The 16,093-nt window shown below is 49.1% G+C and overlaps 1 protein-coding gene across 3 annotated transcripts; it reads right to left on the bottom strand.

Moving 5' to 3' along the window:
- Positions 1–144: 144 nt before the first annotated feature.
- ADPRM (ADP-ribose/CDP-alcohol diphosphatase, manganese dependent) lies at positions 145–16,092 on the bottom strand. Of its 3 annotated transcripts, none has more exons than XM_058703978.1 (5): positions 15,497–15,715; positions 15,127–15,352; positions 7,103–7,720; positions 6,197–6,313; positions 145–3,046 (listed from the first exon to the last, which is right to left on the bottom strand). In XM_058703978.1, the coding sequence occupies exons 3-5, from the start codon at positions 7,701–7,703 to the stop codon at positions 2,736–2,738; spliced, it is 1,029 nt and encodes a 342-aa protein (XP_058559961.1). In that variant the 5' UTR covers positions 7,704–7,720; positions 15,127–15,352; positions 15,497–15,715; the 3' UTR covers positions 145–2,735. The 3 variants fall into 3 exon arrangements, with proteins under 3 accessions (XP_058559961.1, XP_058559962.1, XP_058559960.1); XM_058703979.1 differs by having other exon boundaries at positions 15,150–15,352; XM_058703977.1 differs by lacking the exons at positions 15,127–15,352; positions 15,497–15,715 and adding an exon at positions 15,989–16,092.
- Between the last annotated feature and the right edge of the window lies 1 nt (position 16,093).

The raw sequence follows: 16,093 nt of genomic DNA, 5'->3' as shown, positions 1-16,093 counted from the left end.
GAGAGGGAGACACAGAATCTGAAGCAGGTTCCAGGCTCTGAGCCGTCAGCACAGAGCCCGACGCGGGGCTCGAACTCGCGGACCGCGAGATCGTGACCTGAGCCGAAGTCGGACGCTTAACCGACTGAGCCACCCAGGCGCCCCGAAGCGTGAATGCTTTTAAATTACTTAAATGGTTCACATCGTATTTCTGTTGGCTGGCAATTTTGAGGGGTCAGCATCAAGCTCTGGGGTCAAAATACCGTCTCATGACATTTAGGAAGTATTTCACTCAAAAGAATATTAGTACCAATCATGTATCAGGAGAGTGGAAATAAGTCTGTCCATTTGTCTACTTTTATAGCCTTTAACACAATATTAAGGATTCTATAAATACTTGTTAAAGGAGGCACGTATGTTTTGTGTTTGGTTTACACAGTGGTCACTGGACAAGCGAAATTCTCTTTTCAAGGTTTAGATGAGGGAAAAGGGAAAAAGAAAATCTTGTCAATTGTAAGCAACCGACGTGAAATTTATTTCAAGGTCGATAAAACACACATAAAGGATTTCAGTCCAGTGCACACTTAGTTCACATGAGATTGATGGTTTTTACACCCCTTTTCATGTCACTACCAAAGTTACACAGGAAGAAGTGGATTTGTTTGCAAAGCCTGTATAGGATCTATCATCCAAGGAATGCCTGCTTCTGTGCTTAAAAGACCGTAATGTTCCAGTTTTTTAAAAAAGAAGTGACGTTCAAAATGCACTTTCATCGTATCTGCGGCCCCCGTGTCACTGCGAATTCTGTGAATACACGCGGCTCCTTTGAGATCTCTGAGCACAGAAAACTTCTGGTAGGAGTGCTGCCTTCGGAAAGGCACTGAGATTGTTGTGATCTCTGTTTCTCCGCTGAATTTAAGCAAGCTTAACGTTTCTATTATCAGAGCCCCTGCCTTCCCGCCCATCTTTTCTCTTCCCCATCAGCCTCTCCTCCTGCGAGGACTGAGAGGCACCTGTAACCACACTTCCCCAGCTCAGAAACCCGACAAGCTCACTTCCAACTCCAGGCTCATCATTCAAGACTTCACAGCACGGCCCTCGCCGGTGCTCTGCCTTCGCGATTTCTTGCCATAACCCCAGGCACCTTTCGGGGAGTCTACACAGCATTACTTGCCACTCAACTCACCGTGCCCTTTAACCTCTGCTGATGCTCTTCTGCCTAACACCCCATCAAGACCCTTTTCCTCCTTCTTCAAGTCCTCCCTAGTCCCGTGAAACAAAAGCGAACCACCCCTCCGCTCTGCATTCCTAGGCCTCTCTTCACACATTTGTGTCCACGGATGGTAAAGTCGGTGAATGCAGGGAGCGCATTACAGTCACCCTTCTGGTGGGCCGAATAACGGCCCGCAAAGATCGCCCGGTCCGATCCCCAGAGCCTGGGACTGTTACCTTGCATCACAAAGTAGACTGTGCGCACACGATTAAGTTAAGGGTCTTGAGGTGGGGAGACGATCCTGGATCGGCCAGGGGGTGCCTCCCCGTCATCCCAGCCATCCCGATGAGAGAGAGGGAGGCAGAGGGAGGCTTGAAGAGGCTGCACTGGTGGCTCTGAGAATGGAGGCTCTAGAAGCTGGGATACAGATTCTGCCGCAGAGACCCCCGAGGGGGCGCGGCCCTGACAACAACTTGAGCTTGGCCCAGGGAATGTGGTTTCAGACTTCCGACCTCCAGAAACGTCACATACACGCAATCTAAGCCACCAACGTGGGGGTAATTTGCCACAGCAGCCACAGAACACGAACACACCCCTCGCCCCCGGAGCCCAGGTGCTCGGCAGGTGCACTCAGGCTGACTAGTATCGGTGTCTTCTCGCTTGATGTTTCGTTAGGCCCTGACTCAAACTTGCTCCAAGCTTCAACGGTCCCGTTCGCCATCTAGTAAATGTTTCCGCAAAGAAACCTTAGCGCGTGGGACAGCCGAGTCAACGTGCCCCATTCGTCTACACGGGGAGCGGAGAGTAAACTCAATCCCCCCTGCAGTCTCACACAGCACTAGCTGCTGCCCAGAGGGGCCACACCAGCAGGTGCACGGCTGTGCCGGCCCTTGATCCCGCTTTACTCAGAATCACGAGGGGACCGCGTGACTTCTCCGGAGGCCTTTCTCACGGCCTCGCATGGAAGGGACCACACATTCACCCGTGAGACAACTTACTTTGTTTACAGGACAGGAATACAAGCCAATAAATGTACAAATATGTTGGGTATTCTGAGAAAAAAAAGTCCAAAGCTCATTCACACAGCAGGATACACAGAAAGAGTTTACCTGAGCTTATTTTATTATTACGAACGTTAAGTTACATGGTTAATACATGAATATATCCTCCTTGGTAAAAAAAAAAAAAAAAAAAAAAGAAAGAAAGAAAAAAAAAAAATTCCAGATCAGGCTAAATGAAGTCTGTCTTGAGGACTCGACCACCCCCCTCAGTCTCTGCCCTGGTTTATTCACGCCACCTGCATTCATTCTGTGTCCAGTTCTCAGCACCGGATCTGTTATCCAAAAACGACAGGTCAGAATATCTCGGGAGCTGACGCGCCCCGAGGCCACAGATCCGTTTTGTCGTGCAAAGAGAATACTAAGCAAGGAGACTGAGGGCTCTGGGGTGGGGGCGGGGGTGGGGGGGGAGATGAACAAAAACACAAAGCTCAGCCGTGCTCTCTCTCTCCAAAGGCAAACGAGATGGAACGCAGTGAGCCAGACTAACACCGGAAGGCGTTCTCCCTCTTATAATTCATGATCCTGTCCGGAACCCTGCCCCTCCCTTTCAACATCATCTTGTCAGGGTAGACATAAACGGTGCCAAAAGCCTGGCTGTCCGGCGCCGTCTCTATGACCCCTTCTAGGTTGACGTGGTGCACACCGAAAGGATCCTCGGAGTAGCCACCATCGTGAGTGTGACCGGCGAAGAAACACACGACACACCTGTGGGACCAAATGACGGCCAGCGCGTCTCTGTAATTCCAGGCCAGGCACACACTGTCAGAGGCCTCTGGGTAAATGGGAAGATGGCCTGTTAGTTAAAGAGAAGAAGAGTTATGAGCCGAGTAGGAAATGTCTCTTTCATCAAAAGAAATGGCTAAAAGCTAGTACTCACGGGGAAGGGAAAAAAAAAAAAAAAAAAAAAAAGCACGTTGCTACTTCTTCCAGATGGACTAAGACCAGAGAAAATCCACATACGCGAAGAACTGGCTAATCTACAGCCACATCTGTGCAGCGTAGACACAGGGAGACAGTCCGCATACACGGGGAGAGGCCAGAACCCCTGGCTCCCTACGCCCAGAGCGTCTGAAGACGCACAGACATGGAGAAACCCTGAGGGCGTCCGCAGAAGTCAGGCGGATGCTGTGCAGGAAATCCGTCTCGCCGATTTCCTCAGACACGAGCGGCAGAGACGCAGAAAGAGGTACTCCTAAATGTAACAACAGTTCAGGGATGGGTCAACGGGTCATAGGTCACTTACACAGACACTCAGTGCATTAAAATGGATGCACGCCACTGTAAACACCTCCACGAGATCAAGGCAGTCGGAGACATTTAACGGATGCGAAAAGTGAGGTAAAGCAGGGACTATTTATCCTAGGTCCCACAGGAGGTGCATGGAGGGAGAGCCAGGAGAGTCTCGAATTCCTGAACACACGTGGAGGCCACCCCGTCTGTCGGTCTGCAGCGTGGGCACAACAGCTCACTTGGCTTTGCTTCTTCCCGTTACGTCACTTTCCTTTTCTGTTCCTTAAACTGTTATTTTTATTCTGACATTTATTCTGAATTTTTGTTCTGTTTTGTTTCTATTTAGTTTGTACTATGGAGGATTAATAGCTCCCTAAAGACAGAGCCAAAGGCATCCAAAGAATTTACGAGTGTGCCCACGCACGACACATGCCCACTCCTGAGGCCGTGCTAAGGGCTCAGGGTCCAGAGAGGCCAGGTGACTTTCCAGATCGAGAGACCTGGAAACACGTGACCCAGGGACCGTCTCCCCATCCCGGAGGCCCCAGGCTGCCAGAACCTCACCAGTCCTCCTCTTCTTCCTCCCTGCTCCACGGACGTTTCCACGAATTCTCACTCCCCGCTTCTTCCTGGGAGCGCCTGAACACTCGGTCCCTGGGTCCCTTCTCCACTCGCGCCTGATGCCTTGGCGATCCAGGAATCCACAGTTCCGACCGTCACGGGCACCTTCCAAGTCCCTCGTGGTTACATCCCGCCCGGACTCCCCACCGCGAATGTCAGACTCAAACAGCCAAACTGCTTCCTCAGCATCTCCACTGATCTAGCGGCCTCTGAAACTTCACACTTCCAAACCCCAACTGCTGAATCCTCCACGCAGAACCCCGTCCTGCTGTGGTGTCCCCACCACATCTCGGCCACCAGCCGCGCCAGCCTTCCAAGACGCAGGCCAAATGGCCTGTGGGTACCCAAAATCAAAGCGAAGGAGCACAGAAAAACGAAAGCCAAGGGCTATCAGCCATTTTAAACTTTGCCATAGAGAACCTGAGGACTCAGTTGTTAAAGGTTCATTCATCCGGTTTCTCAGCTTACAGCAACAGGCAAGAACCTAAGAGACGATAACGGAGACAGGTGCCCTGAAGTAAAAAGACAAGGGGGAAAGGAGGCTGGGATGGGCTCTAGTCCCTGCCAAAACCACACGCTGAAAACCACACCAAAAGAACCACGTTGCTTCATTTCTCTGTTTCCTGATCTTTGACACTGGCAGGTTTGCCGGCACGACCCGTAGGTCCCTTTCCACGCCAGTGTCCTCGGAAGTGACAGGGCCGGCCTGGCAGCGGGAAGCTGAACAGAGACAAGTCAACAATGAGACCAGCTACGGAGGAGTCAGGGAGTGTCGCGTTGCACCAATGACCCCGGGGCACCTTGTGTCCTCCCAGCCTGGAAGGACACTTGATCTAACGGTAGCCCCAACAGCCCTGCTCCGTCTACGTGTTTTCCCACGGTGCAGGATCACCAAGTAAAAACCACACTTAGAGACATACGCGTTTCTATCGCCAGCTGTCAGACTAGCCCGTCGTTTTCGAGGGGTTTTCGTGTCCATGATTCCATGTGATACAACACTCAGAGAATCGGTCTGAAGGTTCCACGTTTACCCAGTCACATAGCTCACGCAAACACCCGTGCACGGAACGGCGTCCCGTCCCTGGGACCCCGAGCACGGTCTTCTCAGCCACTGCGCCACATCAATTCTACAGCGAGGATCGAAACTCAGACCCCAGACCAAGGACACCAGCCATACGCCAAGTCCAAATTCAGTTCTGTGTGTGTGCGCACACCTGCACCTCAGGTTCCTACAACCTACGACGACAGCAGTTCTGTAGAAGATGACTCTAAGCAGAAGCCTCGTAAATCTTATCTCCTTGCAGTGACGCAGCAGACACAGCTCCAGATGTGAAGTACTGACCGCCACGTGCATGTCACACCTGACACCCCAACACTCGACAGCCGATGCCTCCGTCCAGCGGCCACAGTGCCTGACCGGCTGAGGTCGGGGGGGGGGGGGGGGGGGGGGGGTCTGGACCGAATCTCGCACTCAGATGTTACAGTTGACGGTCAACAAAGGTTTGAACTGTACGGGTCCACTTATACACAGATTTTTACAGGACTGTGAACGTGCCTTCTCTTCCTTATGACTCCCTTAATGACATTTTCTTTCCGCTAGCTCACTTATTGTAAGAATACAGTGTAGGATGCACGTAACGGACAAAATATGTGTCAGCCAACGGTTTACGTTACCTGTAAGGCTCCCAGCCAACAGGAGGCCACGTGTAGTTTAAGCTTCTAGGGAGTCACAAGTTACACGTGGATTTTCGACTGTGCAGGGGGCGGCACCCCATCCCCTGCGTCGTTCAAGAGTCAACTGTGCTACGTAAACTGATCCCCCGTGCTGAAATTCTACTTTGAAACCTAAAAGGCCGACTCCCAGGCACTAACATGTGGCAACATGTTTTTGTTATTTTACAGTTCTTTCCTGGCTCGGCTGTAAACGTCAATCTTATACTCCGGTTCTCGGTTGGGGGCGGGGGGGGGGGGGGAATGGAAGCATTCATTTCACAGCAAGAGGTCATCACAACCGAAATACTACCAGTGCACTTTCGACCCAACTCTCCCGTCCTCCACGACGCTGGTGCAATCGAGGAACTGAAATACTTACTCACAATCACCACCTTTTCCTGGTTTCTGTCCGAGAAGGTGAGGACTTCGTTCAACCAGTTCAGCTGCTCTTGGCTGAATCCTCCATTGAACTGGACAAACTGGGGCTCAGACAGTCCTGAAATGAATGAGGTACGTTAGACCCATCAACGGCCAGTTTTCCCCTCATTTGGGCACTCGAACTCGGCTAACGTGGGGACACTTGCACCTTTCCTGAGGAACGTTGGGCAGCGGCTGACTTAAAACGGGGAGCCACGAGGCACAGGGCAAAGTACGGATGAGGCGCGCTGCACATGCTCCCCTGCTTCCCTCACTGGCCTCTTCCTGTGTCCTGATGCCCAAGGCTCCCTCTGCCGGGCACCTTCCCATCTGTCCCCGACTCCGTCCCCAACACTCTGCCCACCCCGTGCTTCCCAAGGACGACTCCTTCCAACCGTCCAGGTTTCCGCTTCCATGTTTTTCTCTCTGGAGAGGCCATCTCTGACCACTGAAGCTAAAACAGTACGCGATCCTTTTCTTTAACATCCTATGTGATTTTCTCGGTAGGATCTATCACCGTGGAAGTAATTTCATTTGTTTCATTTATTCCCGGTCCCGCCCACCGTGTCTCTCGTTTCCTCCACTCAATCCACTAAAAAGAGAGGGGATGCTGTCAGCATGGCTTATGGCTCTGACTAGCTAGCCCTAGAAAAAGGGCCTGGCCCAGAAGAGACATTCAGACATCCGTGAAACGTATCTTCAACCGACTGCAACCAATGCACGTGCCATGGGGCTTGTGACAAATCCTGACCCTGAACGACGGCGACGATATACTTTTACCTTAACCGTCCATCTTCCTGCTGAATAAAAGGTGGCTGAAGAATTTAAAGACAATGTATTAGATTCTCAGCTCAAAGGAATAATTCACCTTGAGGACTATTCAATTCCGAGTTTGGATTGTGACCCTTCAGTATCTTCAGACACTGCTGGTATTTTGCAGAGGACTGATCCACGCCCAAGACGCTCAAGTCGTAAGCATCCAGTAAAATGAACCGGAATTGAGGGAACGGTACAAAATGATAAGCATAGTAGTTCTCTGAAGGCACGGTCTCGGGATGGTGCACAATCTGGTCTTCCAGAAACTTTGTGTTAAGTTTAGAATTTGTTAAGTAGTTTCTGCTGAAGTTATAGAACTCGTGGTTCCCCCATGTATGATGAACGGGAACTTTAAGCATCTGGAATGTGTTCATAACAAGTTCCAGCGACTTTTCAGAGGCTTTATACTGCGCGTTATATCCGTCAATGATGTCTCCAAGCTGAAGTACACAGCGGGGCGGGCTGCCTTCTGTATTCCAGTGCTCGATAGCACCTTGTAAGTGGAGCAGACTGTGTCTGTAGTATCGCCGTCTGTTTCCTTGGAAATTATAGCCATCTTCTAGGTCAGCATACTGAATATCTGCTATAACTCCAAAGGAGAAGAGAAATTCTGAAGTCTCACTCAGTGGTCCAGGACCGGGCTTATCATCCATAACCTCCACACGGCTTTCTAAAACAAACAAATAAAACAAAATAAAGTAAAAAAGATATCCGCGTTATAAACATCTTAGTCTTCTGAATGGGCTGAAGACAATGGTGAAGTGAATGTTAAGAGTTAACCTGCCGGGCAGCATGGCAGACAGAAAAGTGCAGGCGTCTTAGAGTCAAACGGTCTTGGGTCCAAACTAACCGTCTTTGACACGGTTCCTTTCCCTCATTGTAAAATACATGATCATCTCTATTCTTCACAAGAGTAACAGTTAACAAAAGGGTATTATCCTATCATGAACAGGCATTCTAATTCCAGGCAAGTCAGATTCACATCCGACAGAATGTGTCATTTTACACACAGACACACGCACAGTACTTTCTTCCACAAAAACCAAAATAATTCTATCAAAATGCCAGAACTCGGGGCTCCTGGGTGGCTCAGTCGGTTAAGCGTCCGACTTCAGCTCAGGTCACGATCTCACGGTCCGTGAGTTCGAGCCCCGCGTCGGGCTCTGGGCTGACAGCTCGGAGCCTGGAGCCTGTTTCCGATTCTGTGTCTCCCTCTCTCTGCCCCTCCCCCGTTCATGCTCTGTCTCTCTCTGTCTCAAAAATAAATAAACGTTAAAAAAAAAAAATTTTTTTTTAAATAAAAAAAAAAAAAATGCCAGAACTCTTTTTTTCAGAAAGTTGTATATTACACTCATTCATTGCACTCGATATGTTAGATTCCCCCTCTAGGTTATTTTTGTGTCAGGCTGAATCTTTTCTTTGGTGGCCACACCACTTGAAATAACTTTCTCGTATTTTACACCTGGAATAACAGGGAGAGGAAATAAAGGTATGAGAGGAATCATTTTAAACAAACAAAATCCAGCACAAAAACTGTAATATTGATGTGACTATCTCCATTTCTGAGAAAACGCTCCTGGTTCTTCAATAGTTGGATTCTAATCTGAACCAGTTTTCAACCTGACGATTAAGTAGCCTGGCCCCACAACCAAAATGGGAACTACATAATCTTTTCTTCTTACATGTGATCTGTGCCCTCCCTCACTAGCCAACAACAAGGGATTTAGACCTGAAAAGCTATGATTTTATTAGATTGTTTATAACCGAAATTTAGAATCATTTGTAACACCTTAAAAGAGCCAAGAACACTAAAAATTAAAATAAAAATCAGGGGCGCCTGGGGGACTCAGTTAAGCGTCCGAATTCAGCTCAGGTCATGTTTTAACAGTCCGTGAGCTCAAGCCCCACTCTGTGCTCTGGAGCCTGGCGCCTGCCTGCTTTGGATTCTGTGTCTCCTCTCTCTCTGCCCCTCCCCCGCTCACACTCTGTGTGTGTGTGTGTGTGTGTGTGTGTGTCTCTCAAAAGTAAACATTAATTTTTTTTTTTTTTTTGTAAATCAAAGGCTATGGTCCTAAGTCTATTCTTATTCTTATTGACTATTCTTATTCTAAGTCTGCAGTAATAAACTGCGCTGTGATATCTAAGTTTATTAAGGCCTAGTTGTTTCTAAAACAACAAATCCATTTGGAATTTCTAAAATTACTTTCAGACTCCTGGTCCCACTATGGCTACTGGGTCCTTTGAACCATCTACAATAGGTGAAGTCTTAGTCGACAGATCGCTGCTGTCAGATGTGAAGGGGACCCTCCGCAGTCGGCAAAAGGGCGGGACTTCAATGTGGCTTGCGGACGACGGGCCTTTATTCCGAAACTGGTGCTCACGAAGGACACGATTCTACCTGACCCACCCAATGGGAGCTTCCGCTACTTTCTTCCTTATTCTGGTTGGTGGAACTCTAGCCCTAACACAGGCAAAGCAGCACTAGAAAGATGGCAATCCTGAAAACTGGCTTGGTGTCCTTACACTTTTTTTTTCTTCTCACATGCTCATTGCTTCCTGCAGTCCTCATCTGAAAATCCCAGTAGATAGCGAGGCAGTCAGTATGTGTGGGGGGTGGGTCAGATCATCTCATTTGAAAGGTGAAGAACTCAGATACAATAAATCTACAACTCCTCCAAATCTGATGACAATCTGTAGTCATACTAGGTTTCAAATATTTGTGACTCCAAGTACAGATTAACGGAAGAATCCAACCAGAAGGTAAGTGAGTAAAGGTGTCCCTGGAGCGTTATTACCAAAGCTTCAGAGAAAACAATTTCTGGGAACGCTGTTCTCCCTTGCCAGAAAAGCCTCTTTGTTTTTGTGTTTACGCTCAGAAGTTTTAAGGTGATGACTGGTATGGTGGATCTCCTAGAGGGAGCTTTTAGTCCCAATTAATTTGATCTTCTCCAGAGACAGCTATCATTTTTGCCTGCCTACCCAGTATTCATTTCCTGTTCTCGTGGTTAACAGCACCCCCGTCTCTTTAGACATCTACACAAATCCTCACTCTCAGCGCACGTGGTGTGGCCTTCCCTTGCTGGCTGTGGAAGCGTCCCTCTGGTCGGTCAGGGGCAAGCACGTGACCCAGGCCGAGTTAGCCAGCACCAGCTGCGTGCGGGACTGTTGCTGGAGTTACCAGCCCAACTACCAGAACTATGGTGTGAAGCTGACGGCGAAGACTGGAGCTGCTGGGGAAGGCGACCTGAGAAGAAACCCAACCCAGATGGGAGCAGACCGGAATGATGGAAAGAAGTCAAGTTCCTGGAAACATTAGTTGAATGCCTGGACCCACCTGTCCCTGCTTGATCATTTCGTTCTATCAGCCATTAAATTCTCCTCTCAGTAAAGCCAAACGGAACTGGCTCTAAGGTCCCATCAGATACACCTTCCACTGGAATACAGTTTGGAGAAACTCAAGGGCAAACTAAGATTTGCCAACCTCTTAAGGAAAATTAAGCAGTGTGCAGAGAAGCAGCAGGGGCCACACACTTGGAAACAGTAGCGTGTTCTGCGGTAGAAAGGAGACGTGTAATGTCAAAGACGTAGAGCTTTTAAAAACAAGGCTGGGGCGCCTGGGTGGCTCAGTCAGCTGAGCAACCGACTCTTGATCCCAGCTCAGGTCTTGATCTCAGGGCCATGAGTTCGAGCCCCGCACTGGGCTCTGCGCTGGGCGTGAAGTCTGCTTAAAAAAAAAGAAAAGAGGGGTGCCTGGGTGGCTCAGTCGGTTAAGCGGCCGACTTCAGCCAGGTCACGATCTCGCGGTCCGTGAGTTCGAGCCCCGCGTCGGGCTCTGGGCTGACGGCTCAGAGCCTGGAGCCTGCTTCCGATTCTGTGTCTCCCTCTCTCTCTGCCCCTCCCCCATTCATGCTCTGTCTCTCTCTGTCTCAAAAATAAATAAAACGTTAAAAAAAAATTTAAAAAGAAAAAAGAAAAGAAAACAAGGCTAAGGACAGGGAAATACCATTTTATGAAATAAAGAAATTATTTTGAAAAACAGAAATGAAAATTGCTACTGCAATCTGTTAGGAGAAAGGCATGAAGCAGGGGGTAGGGACCAGGCCACATGCAGGGAAGGACTGTTAGGGTCAGAGGTGAGTAAGGCGGGTCAAAAAGAAGAACCCCGAGTGGGCAGGGACTGACCCAAGAAACTAATTCAGCGTCTTTTACAGTCTGGCCCTACAAGATGCCTGGAGCTCAGAAAGACTGCTCCTGGTGGACAGAGAGATAAAAAGCTCACACGCCTCCGGTGGGGAAACTAGGAATTACTAAACACACCAATGGCATGAAAGTGTTTCAGAGTGGCCTCCATGGCCTCCATCCTCCGCCAGATACACACAGAAGTGGGGGAGTACAGGGTAACCGCTGAAGTGAGTAATGGGCACGGGAGGTTTACTCTCTCTACTTTTCTGCGTGTTTCTAAATGTCTGTAAGGTTTTTTAAGAGGATTTGTAGAGAAGATCAAGTCTAGACGGATTAGAAGACCTAAGGAAATAATGTGCTCTTGAAAAGAAAGGAAAATCCCAAGTTTCAAGTGGGACTTTGTTCTCAAAGTTTGGACCGCACACCACTATACGTGACATTACCGACATTTTAGTTACCGGGCAGCAGGATGGCTGCTGAAGGCTCTGGAACTGAAGACCTGGAAGTGAACTGTAGGCCCAGTTTTTCCCGGAGCGAGATAACCCTCATCAGCACTTGTGAGATTCAACTCACTTATAATGCACGGCAATCCACCTTGTAAATCACAAAGTACTGCATGCTATTTTTTAATTATCTATCAGAAAATACATCTGCCTAGTGAACCTCAAAATAACCAAACTACTGCAGCTTTTTATAGATCAGTATACGGTAGAAAACTCTACCAGGTTTTCAAAAACTTTATTAGTAAATTCCTACAAAAACTCCTTCCAATAGTCATGGTGCATGATACACAGGCAGCATTTTGTGAAAACCTCCTTAGGCATGAATGATTTTTAAGAACAGGAAGAAACGGGCACCTGGTGGCTCAGTCAGTTAAGCATCATGTCATGATCTCACAGTCCATGGGTTCAAGCCCCGCGCCAGGCCCTGTGCTGACAGCTCGGAGCCTGGAGCCTGTGCAGATTCTGTGTCTCCCTCTCTCTCTGCCCCTTCCCCACTCGTGCTCTGTCTCTCAAAACTGAATAAACGTTAAAAATTAAAAAAAAAAAAAAAAAAAAAAGAAAGAAAGAAAGAAAAAGAGAGAGGAAGACGCCAATGTGAAAGGGCTACATACCATAGGACTCCAAAGATATGACATTCTGGGAAAGCAGGACCATGGAGACAGTAACGAGATCAGTGGTTGCCAGGGGTCAAAGAGGAAAGAGGGATGAACAGGTAGAGCACAGAAGATTTTAGGGCAGTGAAGCTATTCTGTATGCTACCATATCAGAGAATACCTGTCATTATTTATTTGTCAAAATCCAGGGAATATACAACACCAAGACTGAATCCTAATGCAAACTATAAACACTAATTATGATGGGTCAAGGTAGTCTCATCATTTGTACCACTCTAGGGACACCTGGGTGGCTCAGTTCGTTAAGCATCCGACTTAGGCTCAGGTCATGATCTCACGGTTCGTGAGTTCAAGCCCCGCGTCGGGCTCTGTGCTGACAGCTCAGAGCCTAGAGCCTGCTTTGGATTCTGTGTCTCCCTCTCTCTCTCTCTGCCCCTCCCCTGCTTGTGCATGCACACGCTCTCTATCTCTCTCTCTCAAAAATAAATAAGCATTAAAAAATTTAAAAAAATCAGGAAGAAATATCTCAGAGATGCTTATTTTCTGGAAACTTGCTACAAGATGATACGAATAAAACTTCAGTAATAAGACCGGCAGAAGGGTGAAGCTCCATATTGAAGTTCCCTCAAGCATCTATGATCAACTTGCGCATGAAGACAGCCCTACGCTATTGTCAAAGGAAACCAAAGCAGTGGGCAAAGAAGTCCAGGTATTAATAAGGAGAGACTAGCAAGGGGAACCACTGTGATAGAGACACTCAGAGGCTAAGCCAGAAGCATCTTAGGGAAGAAGGCAGGTGGAGTCAGCAAAGTTTTTATATGCAGAGCCCATGCGATGGGTGGCTGTGGAAAGAAAAGGTGGGGGGGGGGGGGGTGAGCAGTCTGAGCATTTAATTGTGCTAAATATTACAGTAACAGAAAAGCTGAGGCTGGAAAGGTTTGTGGCTAGGCACATGGGGCGGGAATCTGGACCTGAGATGAAGTGAACAAGTTACAGTGCTGGGAGCTATGGGGGATGAGCTTAGGAACCCCCCCCCCCCCCCGCTCCCCCCCCCCCCCCCAGGCTTATGCCAATGGGTTAACAATGCTTAAAGAAATACAAAGCCATTAAAATGCTCAAACCTGAGTTTGGGTAAACCAGATTGGCACCCCAAGGATAAGGAGGCACAAAGGTGCCAGGACTAAGGAGGTACAAAGGCACCCCAAAATAGAGAGGGGGTGCAGAGCCCCCAGAATAGAGAGGGAGGGGCAAAGTCCTGAAACAGAAACGGTGCAAAGGTGCCCAGTACACAGGTATATGAAATAAACAAGATTAGATATTCAAGGTGGAAGCACCCCAGTTTAGTCCTATGGCAGAAGCTGCTTTCACAGGGGGATAGGGCCAGGTTAGGTAAATTGGACAATGGACCCCATGCTGCAGGCAAAGCAGCCTGGAGCATAGACGGTTAACAAAAGAAAAGGTGCCTTGTCAACCCTGAGGTTATTCCTCCTACCTGTCTCATCCCCTAGGCTAGCTAAGATAAACAGAGGTCCTGCCTCCTGTCCGCTGTAAACAACCTTCCTCCTGACTTCCCAGCGCCTGGATTTTGTTTTGTATTAACCCAAACCCCCAACCCCGAATATCCTTAAGACCCCCTTTCCCTCACGTCCACAAGTTAACATTCACAGATTCATTGTCCCTTTGTGCACATCCATCACCACATTTATAAGCCTTCTGATCCTAATAAAAACGGGGAAGACCTTTGTCTGGGGCTCTTGTCTTTTCCCAGATATTAGCCATCTCTCACTTTAATCCTGCGTCCGCTCTTTTGCTGGCCAAAAGAGAACTTTAGACTTAGAGTCAATGACAGGGAGCCACACAAAGTCAGGCTAGTCCTGTCCTAGTCAAGACAGCCTAATGTTAGGTCAAGCACAAAATCTGATCAGCCTGGTCGCTACTGATAGAACAAACGTTAGATGATATTATCTAGGTCCCGTCTCCTTCAAAAACAGTATCTAATTAAAAGGGGAAAACTCATTTGCTGATCTCCATGGTTTAAAAGTCGTAATAAAAGCGACAGGTTTACACCAGAAAACTTAGGGATCTTTTAACACTAGAGTTTCACGGGTCCATAAAATCAGGTTTAGAAGTGTGATGAGCAATTCATCCCACATATATTTTTAAAACACCTACTTTGAGTCAAGAATGGTTTTACAAATGAGTATTTTATTTAATATTATAAATGTAATAAGAAATAGTTGTAGGGGCACCTGGGTGGCTCAGTCGGTTGAGTGTTGACTTTGGCTCAGGTCATGATCTCACAGCTCGTGAGTTTGAGCCCCCGCCAAACCACTACTGTCAGCACAGAGCCTGCTTCGGAGTCTCTGGCTCCCTCTCTCTCTCTGCCCCTCCCCTGCTCATGCTGTCTCTCTCAAAAATAAATAATAAAAATAAATAAGTAATTTTTTTTTACTTAAAAAAAACAGTTGTAAAAAATGCTTTGGTAAACAAATTAAGAATAAAGCTATTGAAGGAATCACTTTGGCAAACACAATTTAACAGACCAGCTAAAAATAACACTGAATTTTAAGCTATATGATCGACATACTTAACATACAAAGGAGCAATTAAAAAAGATAAACAATAATTTTGTGTGCTCCTTGCCTGAGTTAGCAAGCTGTTACTGAATCTTTTTGGCAATTTGTGGGAAAACTCCTTGGGCAAACAAATACACAGAAATAAGACGATTAAAAAAAAAAAAAGTTACCCAAGGGCAATCTCAGAACAGAAAATTTTACTTTGAAAATGATCTTAAGTGCACCATGTACTTGGAGCGGAACTTCCAGAAAATCCCAGTTCGACTCCAGAAGCAAGAAACTCAGGCATCACCGGGCTCCAACTTGACCGTCCTGGGCCAGTGGTGCGGGCTCGAGGACACAGCCTGCCCCAGTTCCCCAATCACTGGGACACGAGCTGCTTCTGCTCACTGGAAGCTCGCTGACAAAGGCCACGCGGGAGTGTGACCTGAAGTTAAGGAAGAGAATTGGGCATTTTCCAGTGTTTTGCCAATCCCGTGGGGTGGGGAGGCGTCAAGAGTGCAGACGCGAAGAGATTAAGAAGGCAAAGAGGGTGTGAGGGTGTGTGTGTGTGTGCGCGCGCAAGCTGTACCTCCGCGAGCATGGGAGGCGCAGGGATGCTCCGTGCCGTGAACGCGGGCTGCCCCCCAAGGCAGCGGGTCCCAGGTGAGGGCCTCACCCGCCAGGCTGAACCCGGGAACCGAGGCGGGGAGGGGCGTCGGCGAGAGCACCCTGGGACGCCGGGGCCCAGCGGGCTGAGCCAGAGCCGTGGCTCCCAGAGAGGTGACATCGCGGCGAGGGGACGGCTGCGGGCGCCCGGCACTCCTACCCCACCGCGGCCGCCCCAATTACCCCAACAGGTCCGCCTCCACACTGGGGGCGCAGCGCAGTCAGAACCCAGCGGCTCCCCGCCGGCGTCCAGGAGGACCGGGGCTCTGCGGGCGGTGACTGCCGCCACGCCCCCGCCGCGCGGCCCGGACGCCGCCGCAGCCTCCCACCCCCGGTCGGTCGGCCGCCCGCCCGCGCCGCGAAGCCCCCGCCCAGCCCCGGCCGGACCCGCCTCCAGCCGCAAGGAACCACCTACCGCGCGGCGGGTCCGCGGCCAAGTCCTCCCGGGCTACGGGCTCGGCAACCTCGCCACCAACGAGCGGAGCGGAAAGAGCGGCCCCCTGCGACTTCCGGAGGAAGT

This window comes from Neofelis nebulosa, chromosome 16 (assembly GCF_028018385.1).
Source record: "Neofelis nebulosa isolate mNeoNeb1 chromosome 16, mNeoNeb1.pri, whole genome shotgun sequence".
Classification (NCBI taxonomy): domain Eukaryota; kingdom Metazoa; phylum Chordata; class Mammalia; order Carnivora; family Felidae; genus Neofelis; species Neofelis nebulosa.
Note: the sequence above shows the minus strand (reverse complement) of the source record. Positions and strands in the feature narration are given on the sequence as shown.

Coding starts and splice junctions, on each gene's coding strand:
- ADPRM (XM_058703977.1), bottom strand. CDS start 7,703: ATGGATGATAAGCCCGGTCCTGGACCACTGAGTGAGACTTCAGAATTT. Junction 6,314..7,102: donor GGAATTGAATAGTCCTCAAG/GTGAATTATTCC, acceptor CATTCATTTCAG/GACTGTCTGAGCCCCAGTTT. Junction 3,047..6,196: donor GGAAAAGGTGGTGATTGTGA/GTAAGTATTTCA, acceptor TTTAACTAACAG/GCCATCTTCCCATTTACCCA.